This window comes from Pholcus phalangioides, unplaced genomic scaffold (assembly GCF_987345545.1).
Source record: "Pholcus phalangioides strain wild (caught in Gottingen) unplaced genomic scaffold, Ppha-v1.0 ptg000007l_1, whole genome shotgun sequence".
NCBI classification, from domain to species: domain Eukaryota; kingdom Metazoa; phylum Arthropoda; class Arachnida; order Araneae; family Pholcidae; genus Pholcus; species Pholcus phalangioides.
The window spans coordinates 55,553,544-55,575,800 of NW_028301600.1; the positions used below are offsets into that span (position 1 = coordinate 55,553,544).

The following is a 22,257-nucleotide window of genomic DNA, read 5'->3' on the forward strand; positions in this document are numbered from 1 at the left end:
TTTCTGCGGGCTCGCGGGGGGCCTACACGATATTAGGCAGGTGTAACAGTTTTTTTGGCTCTTCAGTGTATATCCATGTTATTGTAATCGATTGTAAGCAGAACTAAAACTCTGATAAAAGTAATTATTTTAATTCAGCATTTCGCAACCTTTTGAGACTTAAGGATCAGTGAAATGCCTAAAGCAGCTGAACGGACTAATTCATAGAGGTCTAATCTTTCACATAAATCTATGTGCTAGTTACTATAAATTGAATTGATTGATTAGATTTAATTAGACTAGAATAGAATTTTTAGGTCTAATGGTGGACGAAATATCTCATCTTTGCAGACCATAGGGTGAAAAAACTGCTTAAAATGACATATTCTTTCACTTTCCAGTTTCATTCTTTCATTTATTCTCATTCATTCAGTTCTCATTTACTGTTATTAATTTATTATCACTACAATTATTATACATGGAAAAAAGAAATTGTTAACAGATTACAAGACTTGTATTCTAAACTGAACTCATTTTAAAACTTTCATCTAAATATTCATAAGGATAGATAAATAATTTTGGATTTAAAAGATTCAGAAAAAGTTATGTGAAGAAATTATGACAAGACCGAACTTCAAATCCAATGGAATCATTCTGAAATCTTCTGAATTAAGGATTCAGTGTAAAGAAAATAAAAATAAACCAATCTGTTACAAGTTATTTTTTTAGATTCATTAAAAATCATTCCTAGATAAAGGGACGCATGAGATTAGTAAATTTCTAGTAAAGAAAGAAAAGCTTATGAGTTGAAGAGAGTTTTTGCCTCCAATAACACATTTACCACCTGATAGTCAACATTAAGAGCATGAATTAAATTATTCAACTTACAGAACATCACTAGCTGATGCATAGCTGATATGCAGGAATACATCCACGGAATATGTTCAGTTGATACTATCACATTGAAGAGTAAAGGATTTTTTAGAGTGTTATTTAGCATATTCAATGATGTCTGCAGTAAACGAAAAAATATAGTAAATTTCTGGCCTGTCTTCAAGAGCCATGATAGAGCCTATGAAAAAAAAAAGAATACTTAATTAAAAACTTATAATTCAATCTCACAACATAGTAATGTGTTTAATTTATGCAAATCAAAATTTACCAACCTCGATGAGAAATGGGGGGCACGGCATGCCTCCTTAGAAATTTTTAGATCATTAATTTAATTTCTAAAATGGATTCAATACTAATTTAATTTCATTGAATTATTTATCAAATGAATTTTGATAAGATTCAAAAAAAAGAAACATACGAAAGTTCTAATTTACACAAAATAATTTTGTCTTCTAAAAGACTGTCATACGGTCAACCCAAATGCACCGCTGTACTAAAAGTTTCATATTGTGCAGTTCAATTTTTTTTTTTTTTTTAATGCACATGACGGTCCCATGAATCTGTAGTTAGAATGTGGCAAGAAACAAGAAAGAAGATGGGGAGGGAATTGAACACACAGGTTATTACACAATTCAAGGAATAGTTGATCATAGTTACAGGGGTCAGAAGTGACAAAGTCCATTTCAGAGCAGCTTTGGAGCAGCAAATTCAGGATTTGGAGAAGCAAAATATAGGATTCGAAGCAGATATTTATAAATTGGAGCAGCAAAATTAACAAGAATATTTTCTTTAACCCCACCCCTTTTCAAAATAAAACAACTGCACTGTCTTTTCTAATCAAACATCTTTTCATCAGCTTATTTTTTGTTTTAGGTGTTTCAGGCTTTTGACACCTTGTTTGCAGCAGCTGTTATAAAATTGATCACACACCAGTCTATTTAAGATGATTTTTGCTTACAGAGGGCACTTGATATCACAAGATTTTTATTTTCCAGCAGCACTTCAAATGGGCTAAAAATTTCCTGTAAGTTTTAAATTTTTTTATACTCGGAAAGAAATTGTTGCAAAATGAGAGAGAATTTCGGAAGAATCAACATGATGTTTGGCGATTTAGCACTCATTATATGGCGAGATTGGCGATCTGACAATCGTTATTTGGCAATATTGGCAATTTAACACTCGTTATTTAGCAAAGTTTCTAAATTAGAATTTGTAATTCAGCGGACATGCGCTTTTTACTCCCGGAATGAAAATTTTTTTCATGAAACATCTGGATTTGACACTATGATGATCGACTACAGTAATTTCTGCTGCTTCCAGTAGCGACTTATTATATATATCTTTTGAAAACGGAAACAGACTCGCATTTGCGCTTTAAAGCTGAAAGACCATTGCAAACCATCTTCAGTTGCACGATTACAGATATTATCAGGATTTTGCAATGGAAAGCCCAATGAGGAGTCGATAGTTTAAATAAGGCGCTAGTTTAAGAACAGTTGAATAAAAAATGTTCTTCTCAGAAAGAATCGTTTCACAGCAAGCAGGAAAAAAAAAATTTTGCCATCCTTTCCCAAAATTCCCGGCATACTGAAGCAAAATTCGCTATTTGGCACAGAAAAACAAAAATACACTATTGGAGCAGGATGGCGCAAGATGTTAATTTTCTTGTGGATCAACTCTTCTATGTTAATTTTGGCGCAGTGCGGCGCAACTGGTGCAGAGTTCCCACTCCTGCAGTTACTGATGCTGCAATCTGTCTTCTAAGTTAGGAAATTATGCTGAAATAAAAATATAAATTTTCAGAATTTGCAATAAACGATTGCAAATGGAAACTGCAGAACATAAATAATAATTTTTAATGTTAAAAAATTGTGTTTAGGCTAATTGCACAAATTACTCATGTCAATATTGAGTTGACAGAGTACAATTTTCTTTTTGACATAGTTGTAATGTAAAAATAGTTCGACTAACAAAAAAAAAATTACTGGGATCATAGTAAAATTCAAAACAATTTTGGTGATTCAATTTTGTGTTTAGAAGACAATGCTACAGACAGTGTAACACCTCTAAGAGTCACTTGGTGTTCCCTGAAAATATCACCATTTGCAGAGGTCATCCCCAAATGAAGCCAGTGTGATTGTCTTCGAGTTAGGGTCCTTTGCCCATCATGAAAATGGATCACATTTCAAACACTAATGTTCCAAAAAGTATGTTGTGCCAAAGGTATGTATGTAGTGTAAGTCAAAGGTATCTATGGTTATATATTTCTCAGAAAAATTCATCAAAATAACCCTTTCTTTCTTTCATACCAAGCACAACTCTGGTCTATTACCATGGGTAATTTAATGCCAAGTGAGTTATGCAGAAAGTGTGCATGTGTACCCAACAGTCTGAGTGTGTATCTAGTGTTCTGCGTGAATTTTAGAGTTGCCACCTATTTTTCAAACTGAGTGAAGTGTAATGATTGAATATTTGTACTGTTATAGGCCTGGTGCTCTCTGTGATGAGACTTTTAAATGGGAAGATTAGCTCGCATTAATGCCTTGAATTCGGGAACTACAGAAAACCAACTTGAAACATCCACCAATGTGTATGGAAGGTCCAGCCAAATTTTAAATTTTGTGAACTGTGTATGTGTGTTCCAAGCAAAAATGAATTCATTCTACATGTAGTATACTGTACTATAGGATAGGATTTTTTAAACCGTATTACTATTGAAATTGAATTTTCTGCATGTTATGCCGAAAGTAATATTTGGAAAGAAAAGTGATTTGTCTCCTCCGGGAATCAAATTTGGGTTCTCTTGCATACTGGGCAAGTGTGCTAACTATACCAGAGACACTTTTCAATTCCTTATAACACGCATTAGTAGCATGAAACGCTGAGTGGCAGCAGCCTCCCTTAACTACAGCAATTTTGCCCCAGTTGGCATTTTTGTATTAAGACTTAATACAAAGTTTAGCATGTAATGGCCTAGTTGATCTTGGGGTGGTAACAAAGAACTATTTGGGGTTGCTAGAACACATCATCTTGGTCTATATAAGTTTTTCTCGCCAAGTTGTTTCTGTTATGTTCTACCTTCACTGTAAGCATACATTTTAGGATGCCAAATTAGCATGGTAGATGGTCATAATCAACTATTATAATATTATCAATATAATCACATGTTATATATTAGAATACAATCAATTATATAATTATAGTAATCAATAACAGAATGGATATTACCATTTTATATGTTATATAGATTGCAAATTTTATTTTTTATTTTTTTCAGAAATAAAAAAACTCTCTCAATAACAACCACCTCCAAATAGCGCCACATTTTCACGGTCCCATTAGTGGCCATTGTTGGGAGGTTTTACTGTATATATGGTAGCACACTTGCCCATCTTGCAAGAAGACCTGGGTTCGATATTCCCAGTATAGAACAAATAAATTTCTTTTTGAGTTTCAGCATAAAATACAGAAAAGGTCTATTTCCTTGAGGCTCATTTTAGTTACAAAATTGTGTCCTTGTTCTGCTGTGCTTTTCTTGAATATTGCAAGATTACAGAACTATATTTAACAAATTTTAATATATGCAATCACCTGATATATCAAACCCAGCATGATATTAAAGTTATTAATATTCTACACAAATGGTACAACATTGTGTACTTTGAAACAAAAAAAGATTGTGTACCTTGGCACAGTGTAAACAGGGCCGGACTTAAACAAGTGCAAAGGGTGTGATTGCACCGGGCCGCAAAATATTAAAGCTGTAAAACTGGATTTTATTACATTGATTATGCACTATAAATTTTATTATAATTCCTTTAGAAAGCCAGAACTTGCAATTCTATCAATCTATTGGTGAAAAAATATTGATATATTAACAGATGCACATAAAGTGTGTGTGTGTGTCCTCCCCCTAAATTGGGTCCCGATCTTCGACAGTACCCCAGACTAATACTTTTAGTTGGTTCTTATATTGAACTAATTAATTACATAGTTTTGAATATTTCAAAAGTATAAAATCGATACCTAAAGCTCCCTGATACACAGGCAGATGCAGGGGGAATTTGAAAGGGGCGATCATCCCTTTCCCTTCAGTGAAAAAATTGTATTATAGGCATAGTATTATTGAAATACTGAAGAAGGATGCAAAAATGTGTTTGCACCAGGCCACTAAATGACCAAGTCCAGCCCTGAGTGTAAAGTTTGAACATGTCTTAGTGTACCTTAGAATTTTAACATTTACTAATTTTTTAGTCTTCTTTCACTTTTTATTTTTTATATTTTAGTTCTATCCTCCTCTCCTCTAAGAACTTCAGGAACTACAATTTCCTCTCTTTCATGCAGATTCTGCTATCTCCAGATATATTTATTTATATATATATTACATATAATATTATAATTTATATAATAATATATCATAATAATATTGATATATTAATATATATAACATAAAATAATATATAATAATAAAAATAACCAGATATATATCCTTAAAAGAATCATGGGAACCGGGCAAAGCAATTTTTCTGAGGACCCTACTTGGCTAGGCACACATGCCTGCCTATTTACATACTTACTCCAGAGAATTTTAACCAGATCTCAATATCAGAGAGCTCCCTTAGCAGTCAAGGTGCCCGGGTGGGCCCATGTATTAGGACGGCACTGGTTATCTCCTGATCAAATTTGTTGGAAAAAATATAGTTCACAATGTGAGCTGCATCCAATAAAAACTTCAACTACACACAAGCAAAACTAAAATTAATTTCTTCAAGAGGAGAGGTAAAAAATATTTTATTATCCATCAGTGTCAGATATGGAAAGTTCTGATCTCATGGATCTCTAATGCAATCACATAACGCCAAACGATCTAATAGAACTTGAGATTTAAAAACTTTCCATTTTTATTTCTGCAAGTATAATGTGTAATTATATATATTATGAATTTAATTCATATAAATATGTTCTCACCTCCAATTATTACTACTCTCTCTCTTTAGTGTGTTTTTTAATAATGATATTTATAATGATATTTGTATCATTATTCATGTATTTTTCATTTCATTATGAAAGGTTATGTATTCAATTAAAAGTACTCATTGTATTTTTTATTCTTTGTAATTTTACCGTTTCAAAGTATAAGACCAATGTTGCACCTTGGAATATTTTAGCCTTGTTTAAAAATCTGTATTTCATGATTCAGTACATAGATACGAATATGATACATAATAAATTCAGTGAAGTTTTAAGGTAAATACTACTAAGAACAAAAAGTTTGAAAAACAATGTTTCCAGGTATAGGCCTCTAATAGTCTCCCATGCACATTTTCAGGTAATTTTATATTTTTTCATGAAAATATAGTAATATGCTCTATACTAAACTCACTTCACAGCAAAGAATGTTCAATCGTACAATGTCTTCAAGTGAATCTTCTGGAATTGCTTGATGCTCATCAAACTGACCTAACACTTTCAGATAGATTGAAGTAGCAGAAACTATGTGACATAGAAGCTCCCAAAATGAATAGTCATTAAACCGTTCTTGCATATGATTAGTATGTTTTGGTGTCCCAGGCAATGAAGTAACAATGTCAGTAATGTGTAACAGCAATGAACTTCTAGCTGCACGGTATAATGGGCTTTCTGAAGATGTTTTGATTCCAAGAAATGGGTCATTTGACTTGGCTGGCGTACACCTATCTGATGATAAAGTCAGTTCTGCACCAAGTTTCAAGCTTTTTTCCAACAATGGCAACTGAAAGTTCTATTTAATAAAATAATAATTTATTTTAAAATAAGTTTACAAACATGACTAAAAAATAAATTCCATACTTTAAATACTCAAAACAGAAAACAGCTTATAATCTCATAAACTTATTAAATAAATGTTGGATAAATAGCAATATCATCATTGTTGCTGAGTATATGCCTGTCAGCAGGGGCAGTTTAAGCAAGGGTGCAATGAGATAGCAGGTTGTAAGGGTGGCAGCTTAGACTTTAGTTAGACACCAAAATTTTTTTAAATATCCAATACTAAAAATTCCCATGATCAGAGGCAGATTTATGATTAAGCTCACTGTGGGTTACAAAAAATTTATCACCCTTCTCTCATTTTAGTCTAATTTTCTTCACAATTTACTTTTTAAATTTGTCGGGTTACAGCCAGCTCAGCCTGTAAAAGTGCCTGTTTCTTAGTTACTTTTTTTCATCACTTTGTTTCATCATTCACACTTTCCCTCTTAACCTGGCCCCTTGCTCTCTAAGTCACTCTTTTTTGTTGCTCACTGACTTAGTCCCTTATTCTTTAGGGATTTTTTTGGTCACTCACATGCTTGCGCACTGTTTATGTCACACACACACACGGTTTAGGTCACTCACATGCACTCTGTTTAGGTCATTCATGTGCACTCTGTTTAGGTCACTCACATGCACACTTTTTTGGTCACTCACTGGACTGCAAACTTTCTAGATTCCTCTTTTGGTTACTCACATGCTTGCAAACTCTAGGTCACTTGTTTAGTCTTTCACCAACCTAGTCCTTTGCTCTCTAGGAAAAGGCGGATTTATAGTTTTCAAATTTCAGCGTTCTTCTCTCCTTATATTAATTTTCTTGATCACTCATTTCTCAAATTTGCCACCATGGTAAGTCATTCGCAAAGTCCCCTTGTAAATATGTCTGCACATGACAATGCTTTTGAGCCATAACTTGCCGACACAGATGTTGAGAAAACTTGAGAGGGAAGACAGATCTCTTGGAACAATACCAGAAATAAGAATGTAGGGCAAGTGTACGTCTTGATGCCCTAATCTAGTAATTTTTCTGGAATAGTCAAATGAAGGCAAATTAAGAATTCAGTTCCTTACTTTTCCAATTACTTGTGCACCACAAGTGCCCCTTTAAAAATAATTTTTTAAATATAAGTTGCCTCATTATACTTCCTCTTTAAAGAATAATTGTCAGTAATGATGACCCAATGATGAATAACAACAGCTGTGATGTGAATTGAGAACTTTAGTACAATTAAGACAGGGCCATAACTAGGATTTTTGCCACCTGAGCAAACATCATTTTGCCACCCATCCCCAACTTTAAAATTTAATAATTCTATAATGGTGTTCTTTGCCCCACATAAACCTGTTGCTCCCCCCCCCCTAAATTTTTCTGCTCAGGCAGTTGCTCCCCCCCCCCTCCAGCTTCAGGCCCTGATTAAGAACAGTAAAATGATTCTAAACAAAAAATAAAGACAATCTTTTTAAAAACGGGACACATGGTCACCCACATTCTGATTGGTATACAACTTTACACTACAGAAAATAAGGGTTTTTCAGGGTCCTATATGGCCAAGCCCCATCAGCCACCCACAAAATATTCTTTAGAGGGTGGCACATGAGGTTTTGCACCCGGGCGACAGCTAAGCTTCAGCTGCCCATGCCTGTCAGTATAAATGCATAATTTTATATTTTTTACATTACTAACAGAATTACTTGTCCCCCATGCTGTTTTTTAGTAAAAGCATAAGTCATATAAATGATGAGTGAATGAATTCTGAATCACGATTATACTCCCTAAGAAAAAGATGTATACCAATATTTAACACAATAAAAGAATACAAAAAATGAAGACAAATAGCAGGGAAAAAACCCAAAAGGTTACCTTAAAAAATTTTGGAATTCATTATTAAATTGCAATTGACGAAGTGGATGGAACATAATAATAATGTACTGTCAGATTGACATGAATTTAAAAATGTCCTATTGCATTCATGCCATTCTAGCATAGAATTAAAAAACGAAAATACAATAAAAGTTCAATATTACTATTAAGTCTCACAATAAGAATCTAATTAAAATAAGCTATTTGCAAGAGATTGTCAAAGAGCTAATGTTGAAAATACAAAAAATATTTCCTTATGGCAAATTGAAAATTGAAAAGCTCTTCAACTAAAACATCAAAAAATTCTCAAAAAAGCCAGTTTTTAATAACATGAATAATAACATAATTGTCACCTATTCCCAAGATATCCATATGATTTTTCCAAGAAATTTATTAGTTTTAGTAAACATCCATGCCCAGGATTCAAACCCAGACCCGCACAGCCAAAAGCTAACAGGTCTGGGTTTGAATCCTGCTTTGGGAATGGATGTTTAATGCTAACTACTCAACTGCCAAGTGGAAAACTTCTTTCACTTTTAAAAAATTGAACTGAAGAATATTTCTAGGGCTTATGTGACTGGAACCTACAGTATAAAGCTCTTTCCAAGCTGCTGAAAAAATCATTCTGAAAAACGTGGAAAAATGTTAACAAATCTATACAGCAGTGAAAGTGTGGAGTGATATAACCACCAAGATATATATATATATAATTGCTAATATATAATTTGCCTTATATATAAATAAAATATATATAAGGTTGTATGCAAAAACATCCAAGAGAATCACCAAAAATTAATTTCACAACTGGAGCTAGATGCATTCATGGATGAAATGATATACATTTTTTTACAGATGAAGTAACAATTTTCAACAATTGAATTGACACAGCAAAACAAAATTGACATTTGCTTATAATGAGAATTCAGTTATAATGACAATTTCCCTTGTATTTCTGAGCTCCCATCATAGCAGAGTTTTACTGTAGTATGTAACAAAATTTTTTTGCTTTTATGATAATGTGAAATTAAAGTTTAAAAAATTTAGTTAAATTAAATACTGTCTACCTTGCTTTTTAAAAAGCATTCAATCAAATCCAATATGGTTAAGTCTTGAGGCATTAACATGAGATTGGAAGCAGTTTGTTGAATCGTCTAGATTTGTGGTTTGAAGGATAGGTTAGTACAGGTCATGGTGAAGGGAAATGTTCTTATTAGCGTCAAAAGTGGAGTCCCTTAGAAAAGTGTATCAAGTGCCATACTTTTCCCACTGTTTATTGATTAACTCACGGTATCGATGAGATTGTAAGAATATTTGCAGATGATGCTATATTATTGGAAGCAGTCTGAAATCTTAGTGACATGATGTTGTTCCAGACCAACTTTAATGTAATCACAGCACAGGCAAATGAATAAAGCATGACTTTCAACATTGATAAGAGGGATGCTGTGCAGTCAGGTGGGCATCATTCTGGACTCTCATTGCCAGGATCAAAGTTCAAACCTCATTGGTTGCACAGCAGTAGTTGGCTGAAAATGGTTTTTGGTGGTTCTCTAGCAGGCAAATCGCGACATCTGTCTCCCTGTCAGTGAACATGCTAATTTGGAAGGACGAATGAAGTATGTTATAGACTCAGTCAAATAGATGTGGCAATTGGTGTGTGTGTCACGAAGAAAGCTCCATCTGGTAAAACCTGGCATCAAGTTAAACTTAGCGAGACTGTAAGGAAACACCTCACTGAACTCATTACAGAAATATTCAGCATGAATGGCACTAAATCTACTAACCCATCTCAATATAACTTCACGACTAGAGTGGAGAAGAGCATAAACACCACCAGGCTTCTGCATATACAGACTTCAACATCACCTAATACTACTCTAGGTGATACGTTGGCATGAGAATCTATGGACTCAGCACAATCATGCCTACCAGCATCCATACCAAGAACTGTGATGCAGACAGATGGTGGCATAGTGAATAAATAACAGAAACAAGGCTGTACCCAGGGATCATGTAGTGGCCTGCTCATATGGTCGCTGGTGTTGGACATGCTGCTGAAATTGGATCGGGGTCCGTCTGTATATCTCCAAGCCTTTGAAGATGACCTGATTTTCATTTCAGGTAAAGAAAATAAAAACATATCAGCTGTAGCACAAACAACCCTTGGAAAGTTTAATACGTGGCTGGATGATTACCATCTGAGTATAGAGGTCTCTAAATCCTACTACCTATGGCCACATCCAAAGAAAAAACTTCCACGAATATTTATGAATGGTGAAGCAATAGAATCATTGAATATAATTCAGTATCTTGGAATATACATCAATGATCGCTTGAATTTCATGGCACACATCATGAAGCAGGTGGAAAAGCACAGAGTACTTTACAACTAATGCACCTGATTGCTGCATCTAAGTGGGGAATGAGGCGAAATTTTTGCAATCTATTGTACAAGACAGTGATTCAACGCCAGTTGGCATATGACTGTACTTCCTGGTACATGAATCTCACACAAAGAATGATGAAAGCTTTGGACACAGCACAAAGGTCATTCCTTCTATACATCACGGGAGTGTATAAAACTATAGAGAATCAGGTGTCATACATAGCCACGGGGAACTTGCTGTAAAGTCTCTTAATGAGTTACGAGGCTCTGAGAACCAGATTATTCCATCTCAAGAATGACATCAATCCAACAATTGTCTGCAGCATCCTTGGAGGTGCAGCACCAAAATTGACCACAACATCCAGCATGTTATATGGCACAGGAGTGTGTAGATCTTGTATGAATCACACCAACTATGATGGATATGAACGGTATTGAGATATACACTGACGACTCCAAGATTGTAAACGCGACAGGTAGTGTACGTTTTTCACAATGCGCAAAGATGGATCAACCATTTACTAATGAAGTAGATGACTAGCAGGCCATAATAATGTCTTCCAGAAGGAGCTGTACATGATTCTCAACCCCATGATGTGGGCAGTGAACTCTTCCAGATCAGTGGCCATCTTCACGGACAGTGCATCTAGTATATTAGCTATTCAAAATCTTTGCTCTCATTATGGCCACGTTCATCAGATACATGAACTTATATGGTAATAGGAACATCTGGATCCATTGGGTAAAGTCACATGGAGGAGTGACAGGGAATGAAAAAGCAGAGCAACTAGGTAAAGCTGTCACAGCTTTAGAGCTCATAAAGACATTACCATACCCTAGAAGCAATGCTTGTCACCTCTTAAAAGATCTGTTGCAACTATGGCAAAAAGAATGGGACAAAGCTAAAGACACGTATAAAATAAAACGTTGAGTACAATGGTGCATGTATGTATGGCCTCAACTGAAAATAATAGTAGTAAATGAACATGGGCCATTCCCAAGGTATCTTCTTTGCTTCAAAACAATGAGACAACAATATTTGCATGTGTGGAGCTGTGGCCTCTCTATGGCACTACATATGCCAATGCCACAGACAGCAACAATTCACTTCGGAAATATGCCTATTGTACATCTGTGGTTGTGGAAGAGAAGGATTTTAAAAAGTCCAATGAACTATACATGACTTGGTCGCATTACCCAATTAGTGGAAAGAAACTTGCATCGTCTTCACAATAAGAGGAAAGTTCAGACAAGCTTACAGCGATCCATGTTACAAGAACCAGACTACTTACCGGCAAGAGATCCAGGACTGCTCAACAAGTGTCATTACAACCTCCGATTGGGTCAGCGTTTCAATTAGTGCCCGGCGTCTTGGATGCTCGGATCGTCACTGGGAGGGGCGTATTCAAGATTATATCATCAAATGCGAACTTTCGAAATTTATCAACAATATTATCGTTTATTGCTTGTCATTTTTAAAATTACAATTTTGATGTGATTTTGATTGTCATTGCACCCAAGTTTGATTTATAAATAAACGCCAGATGCATCCATCACTTGGGAACACCTTGAAATCTGCAAAAGATGTAAGACAGGATGTATCTGGTAATATTGGTGGTTCTCTAGCTTCAAGGCATTCTTTTCAAGGCTCTCCTTGCAAGCCAGTCTCTTCAAGGCTCTTCTTGCACACACAAGCCAGTCTCTCATTTGAAAAAGTCTCTCCTTAGAGAGCTGGCATATCCTCAACACAATTCAGTTCCGAATTAAACAGTTAAAAAAATCAAAATATGCAAATGAATGAGGAAATACACTTTGCAAAAAATAAACATTGAATGATCAAAATCATCTTGGATTAGAGTATGTGACAAATCCATAAAAAACTGTTTGAAAAACATCAAAATTAATTTAGTTTAGTCATCATGGGTGTGGTTTAACCTTTCAAGATAAATGCCTGCGATTTATCAGGCTATTCCAAATAAATAGCATAAGCATACCAGAGTTTAATATTTGTAGTTAAGGTATACCTGGAGTAAAACAAAGAACCTTAATTATCTATTACCTAGTTCAGTGTGTCTTAACCTTTTTTGCCCATGGCCCCGTCTTACCTACTCCCCCCCCCCTCCAATCTCATCAAAAAGGCAAAAACCTTTCTACTTTTATTAAATAAATTTATGGCAAACCAAACTTTTATAAATAAGGCCAGTCTCCAGAGAAAAAACTGGGCTAAATTTTCTCTCCTGCCCTGGTTTTATGCAAGACCCCTTCCATAATCATGGACCCCCAGGAAAAAAAGATGTTCAGGAGAACTGTATACTTGGCTGATGGTTATAATTTTCATATTCACATACTCATTATTGAAAATCATAGTACTAGATCTCATAATGTTGCCCTCCCCATGAACATGAGATCCTCCCTGCCATGCCCAGAGAAGCCTACATGTTCGGATGAACCTGGAACTAGAGCCATCTTAAGAGCATCGTGGGGCCACCGGTAAAGTAATTTTTCTCAGAACCCCTACCTGGCTAGAAATACCTGTCTGACAGTTTATACCCTTACTCTCGAAAATTGTAACCAGATCTCACTATCATAAGCCCCCCCCCAGGCCATGCCCGGGTGGGCCCATTCGTTAAGATGGAACTGCCAACACTTTGATCTTAGCCAAAAGGCTGAGAAACAAAGAGACTGCACTGCCTGGTTCTATGGGGAATTCTGAAAATAGGTAATCAAACTTTTTCTCATTATAGTTTGTTTCACAAAATTGCAGGTTTTTCATATATTTCTTTGCGTCTGAATTTTTTTTTTCCCAGGCTCTGCATGCCCCCCCACCCCCCAAAACTCCCATCAAGGCTCTCCTCTTCCTCTTGACTTTTACCTGTGGCCTCCTTAGAATATCTCAGGACCACAAGAGGTCATATGGCCCCAGGTTGAGGATCACTGATCTAGGTTATCTTAACTATCACATCAACTGGGGTACAAAAATTTAACTTATTAAAATACGCTGAAGCACATAGATTGCCTATTAATAAACCCTGTATGCATCTATTAAAAATTCTTCTGAGGATTTTCTAATGAATTGATGCATGTCAAAAAGGGTTGTATGTGTGGTCCATAGGCAAATACAGGGGGGGAGGGAGATAGGGACAATCCCTCTCCCCGTTTAGTGAAAAATTGTATTATTGCCATACGCAAGAGGTGGACATCCCCCCCATTCACTATGCATGCCCTTAGTGATTTGCCCCCAGTATGAGGAGTCTGTATCTGCTTATGGTGTAACCCCAATGTATTTATGATGAAAAAGTTATACATAAATTTTGTATTTCAGAAGTGTTGCCATCTGTGTTCCACATTAGAAATGGAAGTGACAGATGCTCTGAACTTTTGTGTTTATGAGAGTACAGTTGATGCACCTTATAATAACCCCCATCATTCCACGGAAAACAGATGTAATATTGAGAAGTCATAAAATCAAAAGGAAAACATATAGCATAGTCATTATATGAAAACATTTGAGACTTTTCCTACTGATCACTGTAATGGAATAGTCGCTATAACAGGAGGCCATTATAACAAACCAGATGAGACCCAGGCTCTGTCCCTTCCAGGATGTAAACCTTTTACCCCTGTGGGTTGGGTAGGCCATTATAACAAGTACCAACTGTATATCATGTTTGATCTGCTTTTTTATGAGGGAATTTATAGATTGAGTTATTAGTAAATATATAAATGTGTGCCTCTAACTTTTAATTACAGTGGATCCTGCTTATAACGTTTTTCAAAAAACAGTCATAAAAACGTAAGCAAGGAAACACTTTAAACGGGAAATCTTAATGAGAATTACTTAGAGTTGGGACCCCGAAAATAAGTTGTACTAAGTGGAAAAACGTTCAAAATGGGAACGTTATAAGCAGGATTAACTGTATATTTGTTTGGGATTTGCTACATGTGCTAAATTCTATATGTTAAATTCTCAGTGTTAATGGGCTTCTTTGCAAGCTTTTCCTACTAGTAGACAATGAAAGTAATTGAGCCTTTGGGTAGAACATGAATGAAATTAGAAATGAATTTAGAAATGAATAATATTTGATTCACAGATGCTTCCTTCTCCTACCCAAAATATGGCCCACCGCTCTGTCTCAACGAAGAGATATAAGCAGGTGATCAAGGACCTGGGTCATGCTGGAAAATGTTCATAGAGATACTAGTGAATTATAAGGGAAGGGGCATACTTTTTTTCAAGATAACTTTTTTGAGAGATACCCACTTTCACTCAAAAAGGACTGATTTTCCAAATGACCTGGGTCCCACAGCGGCCAGGGTTGTCTTAAGAACGTCATGGGTCCCCGGGCCAAGTGGTTTTTCTGAGGCCCTACCTTGTAAATTCTAAAAAATTTCAACCGGATTTCATTTTTGTGAGGCCCCTCTTCTCTTGAGGTGCCTGGATGGGCTCATGCGTTAAGACGGCGATGACAGTGGCATCTCTGCATCTCTCAATTCAAACTTTTTTGGTAATTACTGTTGTCTTAAATTAATTTTTCCTGGTGGTTTAAACATGTTTTTTGGTTAATCACAGCCCTGTTCTACTAACATTACCGCAGACAATCATGGATCTACTGTATATTAGCATAAATGAAAGAAACTATGAGTAAATGCACTTATTACCTTAGAAGACATAATTCCTAATGCATCTTCATATTTCAAATTACTCAAAAGGTAAGCACATTCTTTTATAAATGGTTGTTCAGAAAAGCATAAGTCTTTCACATATTTTATAAACCATTCCTATTGGATAAACAATAAAAAGTCAAACCTTCATTGTAAAAATACAAATATCAAGATATATCTCACAATATAGTTGAAACAAATAAATCAGCTTTGAAAATCATTGCACTAAATCAAACCATTTTTAAAAAATTTACAGGTATTTTGCACAAAAACTTGACACAATTTTATGTTAATATGTGCAATACAAATTCAATGGCCAAAACAGGAAAATTGCCCAACAAGATAGGGGGGAGAAAATGTACAGTGGTCATTCCTAAAAGAAAATGTACATTCCACATTTTTGAAATGAAAAATTTAAAGTTGAATTTTCAAAATAAAACTGACTTCAAATTATAGCCAGTGACTGGGAGTTTAACATTTCATAAATATTTTTTACTTTTATTTCGTAAAAACATTTTATTTTTTGGGTTTTATGACTGAAAGTTATGGATTTTGCCCACTCTGTTATGAAAACATTGATGAAGAAAAATAATAATTATTATTTCTGCTGTTTTTATCTCTTAAAACAGCGTTTCTCAACTTTTTGTCTGGGGACCAGGGTCCGTGATGATGGCACAGGTGGCCCACAGGCAGACTTGATAATTCAATTCTAACTCAATGAAAAATTATTGAATTGTAATTTATATTATTATTATCCACATGGTTCAAATCCATATCTTTAAATTGTACCTTCATACTAAGGTTCACCATACCTCATCAAGGAAAATGCGGGAAATTGTGATCCTAAATACGAAATACCACTGATTATAGCCAAACAATGCATTTTAGCTTTTTTATTTTTCTCATAATTTATTTAAAAAAATAATGGGAACTTGGAATTTAAATAACATAAAATATGGGATGTCGCCAATTGTCATCAGAAACGTTGCCACAATTCAGAAAAATCACTAATTGTAGTTAAAATAACTGAAAAATTGAGGGAAAAATGTTGATCCTGACAAACACATAAGATGAATATTTGTATTTATAGCCAGTAAAATATCTAAAACAATTTGACGGACCACTTGTATCTTGTATTACGGGACATTCCAGTATTTTCAGTTGTTCCGCAATGTTTTATACATTTGTCCAGTTCTTTCGACGATACTTATTTAAATTTATGTTTACTAAAATACTAAATAAACAGCATTTTCATATTTATCATGATAATTATTATCATGATAAATATGAAAATACTGTTTATTTACTATTTTAGTAAACATTATAAGGAGTCAATAAAATATTATTTAAAAAGTGTTTCTCAAATTTCAATCTTTACTCATTTGCAAAAGATATAAACTATGAAGAATCATGTTTTAAATCATGAGTTTAAGATCTCAAATAATAACAGACAATATGGAAATACAGTGCCATACTATATCTCTAAGACAAAACTACACATATATAAAATGATAAAATTTTCACAAGTAAATGAAAAATATTTAACAAAAAATCGAAATAGAACCACAGGTAGATACAATAGAGTATATCAGGTACCGAAGCCTAATAAAACACTGTATAAAAAGAGCTTTTCCTACATAGACCCTAAAGTTTTAAACTTATTTTATACTGAAAATCAAATTAGCAATAGAAAAAAAGTAAATCATATAGTATATGACTTAGTTAAAAATAATGATTATGAAATGATTTTAACAAATATGTTGTAATCAGATATAAAAAATAGTTTTGTGCACTACGTACAAAAAGAGAAAGAAATTGTAAAATGATGAACGGATGCATATGGTTGTGATTGTGCATATAAGTAGATAGAAATACATGTATAGGTATTGTGTTTAATGTACTAACTGATATTTATAATAAGTGATTTAATTATATAACCATGATTATGACTCTCAAAATGAGAAATCTAACATTTTAACATATACTGTAATCGTAAATATATAAATACAAATACAATATAACATGTTTAATCTTTATATAAAAGCTGCTGTCTGAAACATATGTGATTATAACCACATTTAGACCCGCTGGAAGGACTCAATTCCCCAAGTCACTTGAGGTCACAAAGTGTTTGTATTTATGTGTTTTTATGTTTGTACCTATGTGTATGTGAGTATTTGTATATATGTCTCTGTTTTTGGGATTTGTTTATTGAAAAAAATACAGATGATTGATAACAGTAACAAAAGCTGATGTATTATTTTACAAAATTGATGAATATGGTTTTCAATAATGAAAATCTTTCTAAATATTATTGATCTTTTTTGTTACTATACAGTGTGATTCAAAACACAACGTACAAGCTTTAAGGGGAGATAGAAAACAAAAATGAAACAGAATCACATAGAAATGTATGACCAGAAACCCCAACCTGATCAGCTGGAGGATAAACGAAGATGAAGAAATGACAAGCTAATGATGTAAGGAAAACTCTTGATCACCTGATTTATCTAGCCTGGATTTCTTCCTATGGGGGGACCCTGAAAGCCATGGTCTATGAGATGCCCATTGACTCTGACCTCATCGCAAAAATCTCAGTTGCAGCTACAAATGCTGGGTATTTTTGAAAGAGTTTGACAATCAATATGTTGCCGTTGTGAAACGTGCATGACTGTGGATCGTAAGAACATTGAGCAGCTGTTGTGAAACTTAACCTGTACACGTACTGTTCTTGTGTAAAGTATTGCTAAATAAAGAGTTTTTATAACAATTATTGGCTTGTCATTTCTGCACCTTCGTTTATCCTCCTGCTGATCAGGTTGAGGTTTCCGGTCATAAATTACTATGTGGTTCTGTTTTGTTTTTGTGTTTTCTATCTCCTCTAAAAGTTTGTATATTGAGTTTTGAATCACCCTGTATATTGCAAGCAATTGACTTTTTGGAGTTTGACCATTTTGTGTATACATACTTGATCTTTACAAGCACTGCACAGTGCAAACATAAATGTTTTTTTCCTCCTTTTTTTATATATTGTTGCACAAATATACTTAGATTATACTAATAACATAGAATATTCCTAGATCTGTGCTTGGCAGTGAATACTTAACTTTGGTATTTAACTGAAAAAATAACATAATGGAAAATGTTGCAAAAGGTTTAAATTAATAGGGATTAAAAGGGATAAATTACAAAATTTAACTTGCAACTTCAAAATCTCTTAACTAAGGAAACTTTAATTTAAATCACAGTTTATATTCTGTTGCATTGCTTGAGTTTTTGGAACATGTAACAGAGTGGACAAATAAGCCTAAATTATTTTTTCCCATTAAAAATTTAAATGCCTGATAAAAACTTTTATATTTTGAAGTATATCTTCATGTATTATCACTTGATATTGATATAGATGAAAAAAAACAATTGTTTATAATAATGAGGTAAGAGAATGGACATTCGATTAAAGACTTGACATGATTCTTAAGTTGTTTTTCAAAAGTCAAATCCAAAATTATTGATCAAGCATTAAAATTAAACCTTCCAATGAACTCAGAGGTGTTATCAGATTTAATCTGGTATAAAAATATATTTCTTGAATGACTGTAACAGAGTGGACATTTTAATACAGAAAAATATTAGGACATGAACAAAAAAATAGTTTATAAAAAAATTTTTTTTTCCAAAAGTTTATTGTAAGTTTTATTCATCTATGGCACATATATAGAGTGATTCAGAAAAAAAGGAAACACTGTAAGAGGTGGTAGTACACACAAAAACAAACAATTTTCATTAAAATATGCATGATCCAACAAGAAATGCAAAGGTGCTAGCACGATTCGAAATGGACGCTCCACAAATGTTAAAACGGCATTCATTTTTAAATTTATTGGAAGAAAAAGAACACTATGTATGCAAATTTAACCTGGGGAGGAAGAAGAAACCGTATGCAAATCTGCGTCACAGTGAATAAAAGGCGCAGACAACATGCATTAGACCAGGAAGCAAGAAAGTCCTGTTTCGCACAGCTGCCGATGCAAATGAGCAAATGTTTTGATCAACCGCCTGTAGGGAAAAGCTCACCATACATTTATGCTGCCTCTATGGTATTTTCATTTGCAGCTTCATAAATTAAATGCATACCTGCTTTTTTTCAGTATTTACTAAAGTGCACCATTACCCCATACGTTACAACTGTTAAAACAGTTGAACACTGGAATAACTTCACAGGGCTGGCGTTCAAGCTTTTTATTCACAGTGATGCATATTTGCAAACGGTTTCTTCTTCTTCCCCAGGTTACATCTGCAATGCATGGTGTTCTTTGTCTCCTGATAAATTTCAACAGGAACGTCGTTTTAACATTTGCGGAACTGCCATTTCGAAACAAGCTAGCACGTTTGCATTTCATGTTAGAGCATTCATTCTGAGATGAAAATTGTTTGCGTTGGTGTGTATTATCACCTCTTAAAGTTTTTCCCATCTTTTCTGAATCACCCTGTATATAAAACATAAATCCATGTTTTTTGAGGAAAAAAACGCAAATTTCTAAAAAAACTCCAAGTCACTTCTTTTGTTTAACACTTTTTTTCAAGCTGGGACAGCAAGATTTTGAGGTTTTGCGACAATGTTTTTTTTTTATAAAATTAGATACCATCTGAAACAAATTAAGAAACACTATATGACCGTGAAGTAAATGAAGAACTAAAAAAAAGTAAAATTACTACCAGGATCTGAAATTTTGTAAAAAAATTATAAAATCTTGGAAATGGTTTGCACACTTTTTTTTGGGAATGACCTCATATTTTTTTTTTTTTTAATAACAACATGATCTTCATGTATTCCCAAGGGATCAGCATGATCCGTCCAGGGAATTTGAAATTTTTGTTATATGTCTATAACAAATATGCCTGTCAATTATTTAGGCATATATAATAGAAATACAGAGTGACCAAAATTCAAGAAATAATAACAAAGAAAAAAAGAAATTTAAGAAAACTGAAAAAAATACACTCCCTATCTCTGTAAAAAATATGTTGTCATCAATGCATACAAATACCTTCTTACAAGATATACAGAAGACTGGATGTTGTGAAGATATTTATTATTTGAGATGTTAATTTTTTAAGGAAGGAAAAAATTAACATCTCAAATAATAAATATTTTCACAACATCCAGTCTTCTGTATATCTTGTATTAACAAGTGGAGAGCGACATTCATGTCAAATACCTTCTTGATTTTTCCTAAAATAATTAAAGTATATATATTTTAAACAAGTCCATTGTGCTAGGATTCATCACAACAAATATTAAGCTATTCCATTCATTCACAAATTACGTTAGAAAAAATTCCTGCAGCACCACTACCCGGAATTATCTCCAACAAATGGAAACAGGTGTCTTCTTGTAGATGCAATGGATTGACAGTGTGCAAATAATACGTCATATCCTATTCAACCCACTAAAAAACTTTGATCACCTATCCCCAACACCTAGCTTAAAGGTTCTTCCAATTGATACCCAGATGAATGAAATTTTCTGACCGTGTCCGTAAATCAGTTGATGTAATGTGCCAGACCTATATGGTCTATATCTACTTCTTCCCCTTGGGGATCACTACTGCATGTTCTTTAGTGAGCGAAATCTACTATAACTACAACTATAGATTACTATCCCTTTGTGCCTAAACATATAAGAAAATTTTATTATGAAAAAGCTTGGAGATGAATTTAAATCCCTTTTGGTGGGTTATAACAAACTCTGACAAAAAGCCTGAATGAATGAACACCAGAACTTTGCCACTGGACTTATCCCGTTGCAGAGATCTCTTCCAGCCCAGCTTCGTGGCAGAGTCTGGAACACTTTATTTAGTGTCAAAAAAAAAACCGAAAAAAGCATACAAACTTTTTTACAACATTTTCCCCGGACAATTAGGTACTGTCGCGTGACAAAAAGCCTATGAGTTTTTCTGTTTTCAAGCTCTACACATTATTTCAATACATTAAGTTAACAAAAAAATTGCACTGTGGCAAAAACTTTAATTGAAATTCAATAATGAACTCTTGAACAAAGAAAATAGAAAAAAAAATTAAATCACCTCTTAACAAAATGACAAAAAAGAGAGGAAATGTTTCACTCTCATAAGTTGACTGATGAATACGCGAAACTGAAACACATCAACTGAGTAACTCATTAGTATTGTGCAAGAATGAAAAAAATAGTTAAATTAATAGAAAAAATACACAAATGAAAATTAAAAATAAATAAAAAACTCTTATCTCATGCCTAACATATTAACAATGTGCATCAATCGAATGTCATGAGGATATAAAAGACAACTTTGATTCTATTTAATCCCTATGTAGACATTCAATTTGGATAAAATTAACCAAAAATTTTTTCTTGTCTCATTGGTGAATAAATTAAACAAAATTTGACTGAGATTTTACATGATTTTCAAGGCAGACTGGACACTTCATTCTTTTTTTATTTTGTCATTTTTTTTCTCATATATGAGCAGAGACTGTTCATGTGAACTTACAAGCTGATGGAGGTGGCCTATAGGGCAGTGATAGATTACATTTGCTGGTCTTGAAGTTCTCAATCTGGAAATTTTTCATTAAGAAACAATATTTGATGACAGCTTTCTTGCTGTATGCATAAAGCAAAAATGTGATGATGAAAAAATTCTCAACC

At 33.9% G+C, this 22,257-nt stretch overlaps 1 protein-coding gene across 1 annotated transcript in view; it reads right to left on the bottom strand.

Moving 5' to 3' along the window:
• The window catches only part of htt (huntingtin), a 441,906-nt gene that overhangs the window by 139,034 nt on the left and 280,615 nt on the right, over nucleotides 1–22,257 (bottom strand). Inside the window, exons 38-40 of the mRNA XM_089233919.1 lie at nucleotides 15,570–15,689; nucleotides 6,257–6,634; nucleotides 868–1,051 (exon numbers count right to left, since the gene is read on the bottom strand). Coding sequence (XP_089090045.1) covers nucleotides 868–1,051; nucleotides 6,257–6,634; nucleotides 15,570–15,689 — 682 coding nt within the window. The remainder of the gene's footprint in view (nucleotides 1–867; nucleotides 1,052–6,256; nucleotides 6,635–15,569; nucleotides 15,690–22,257) is intronic.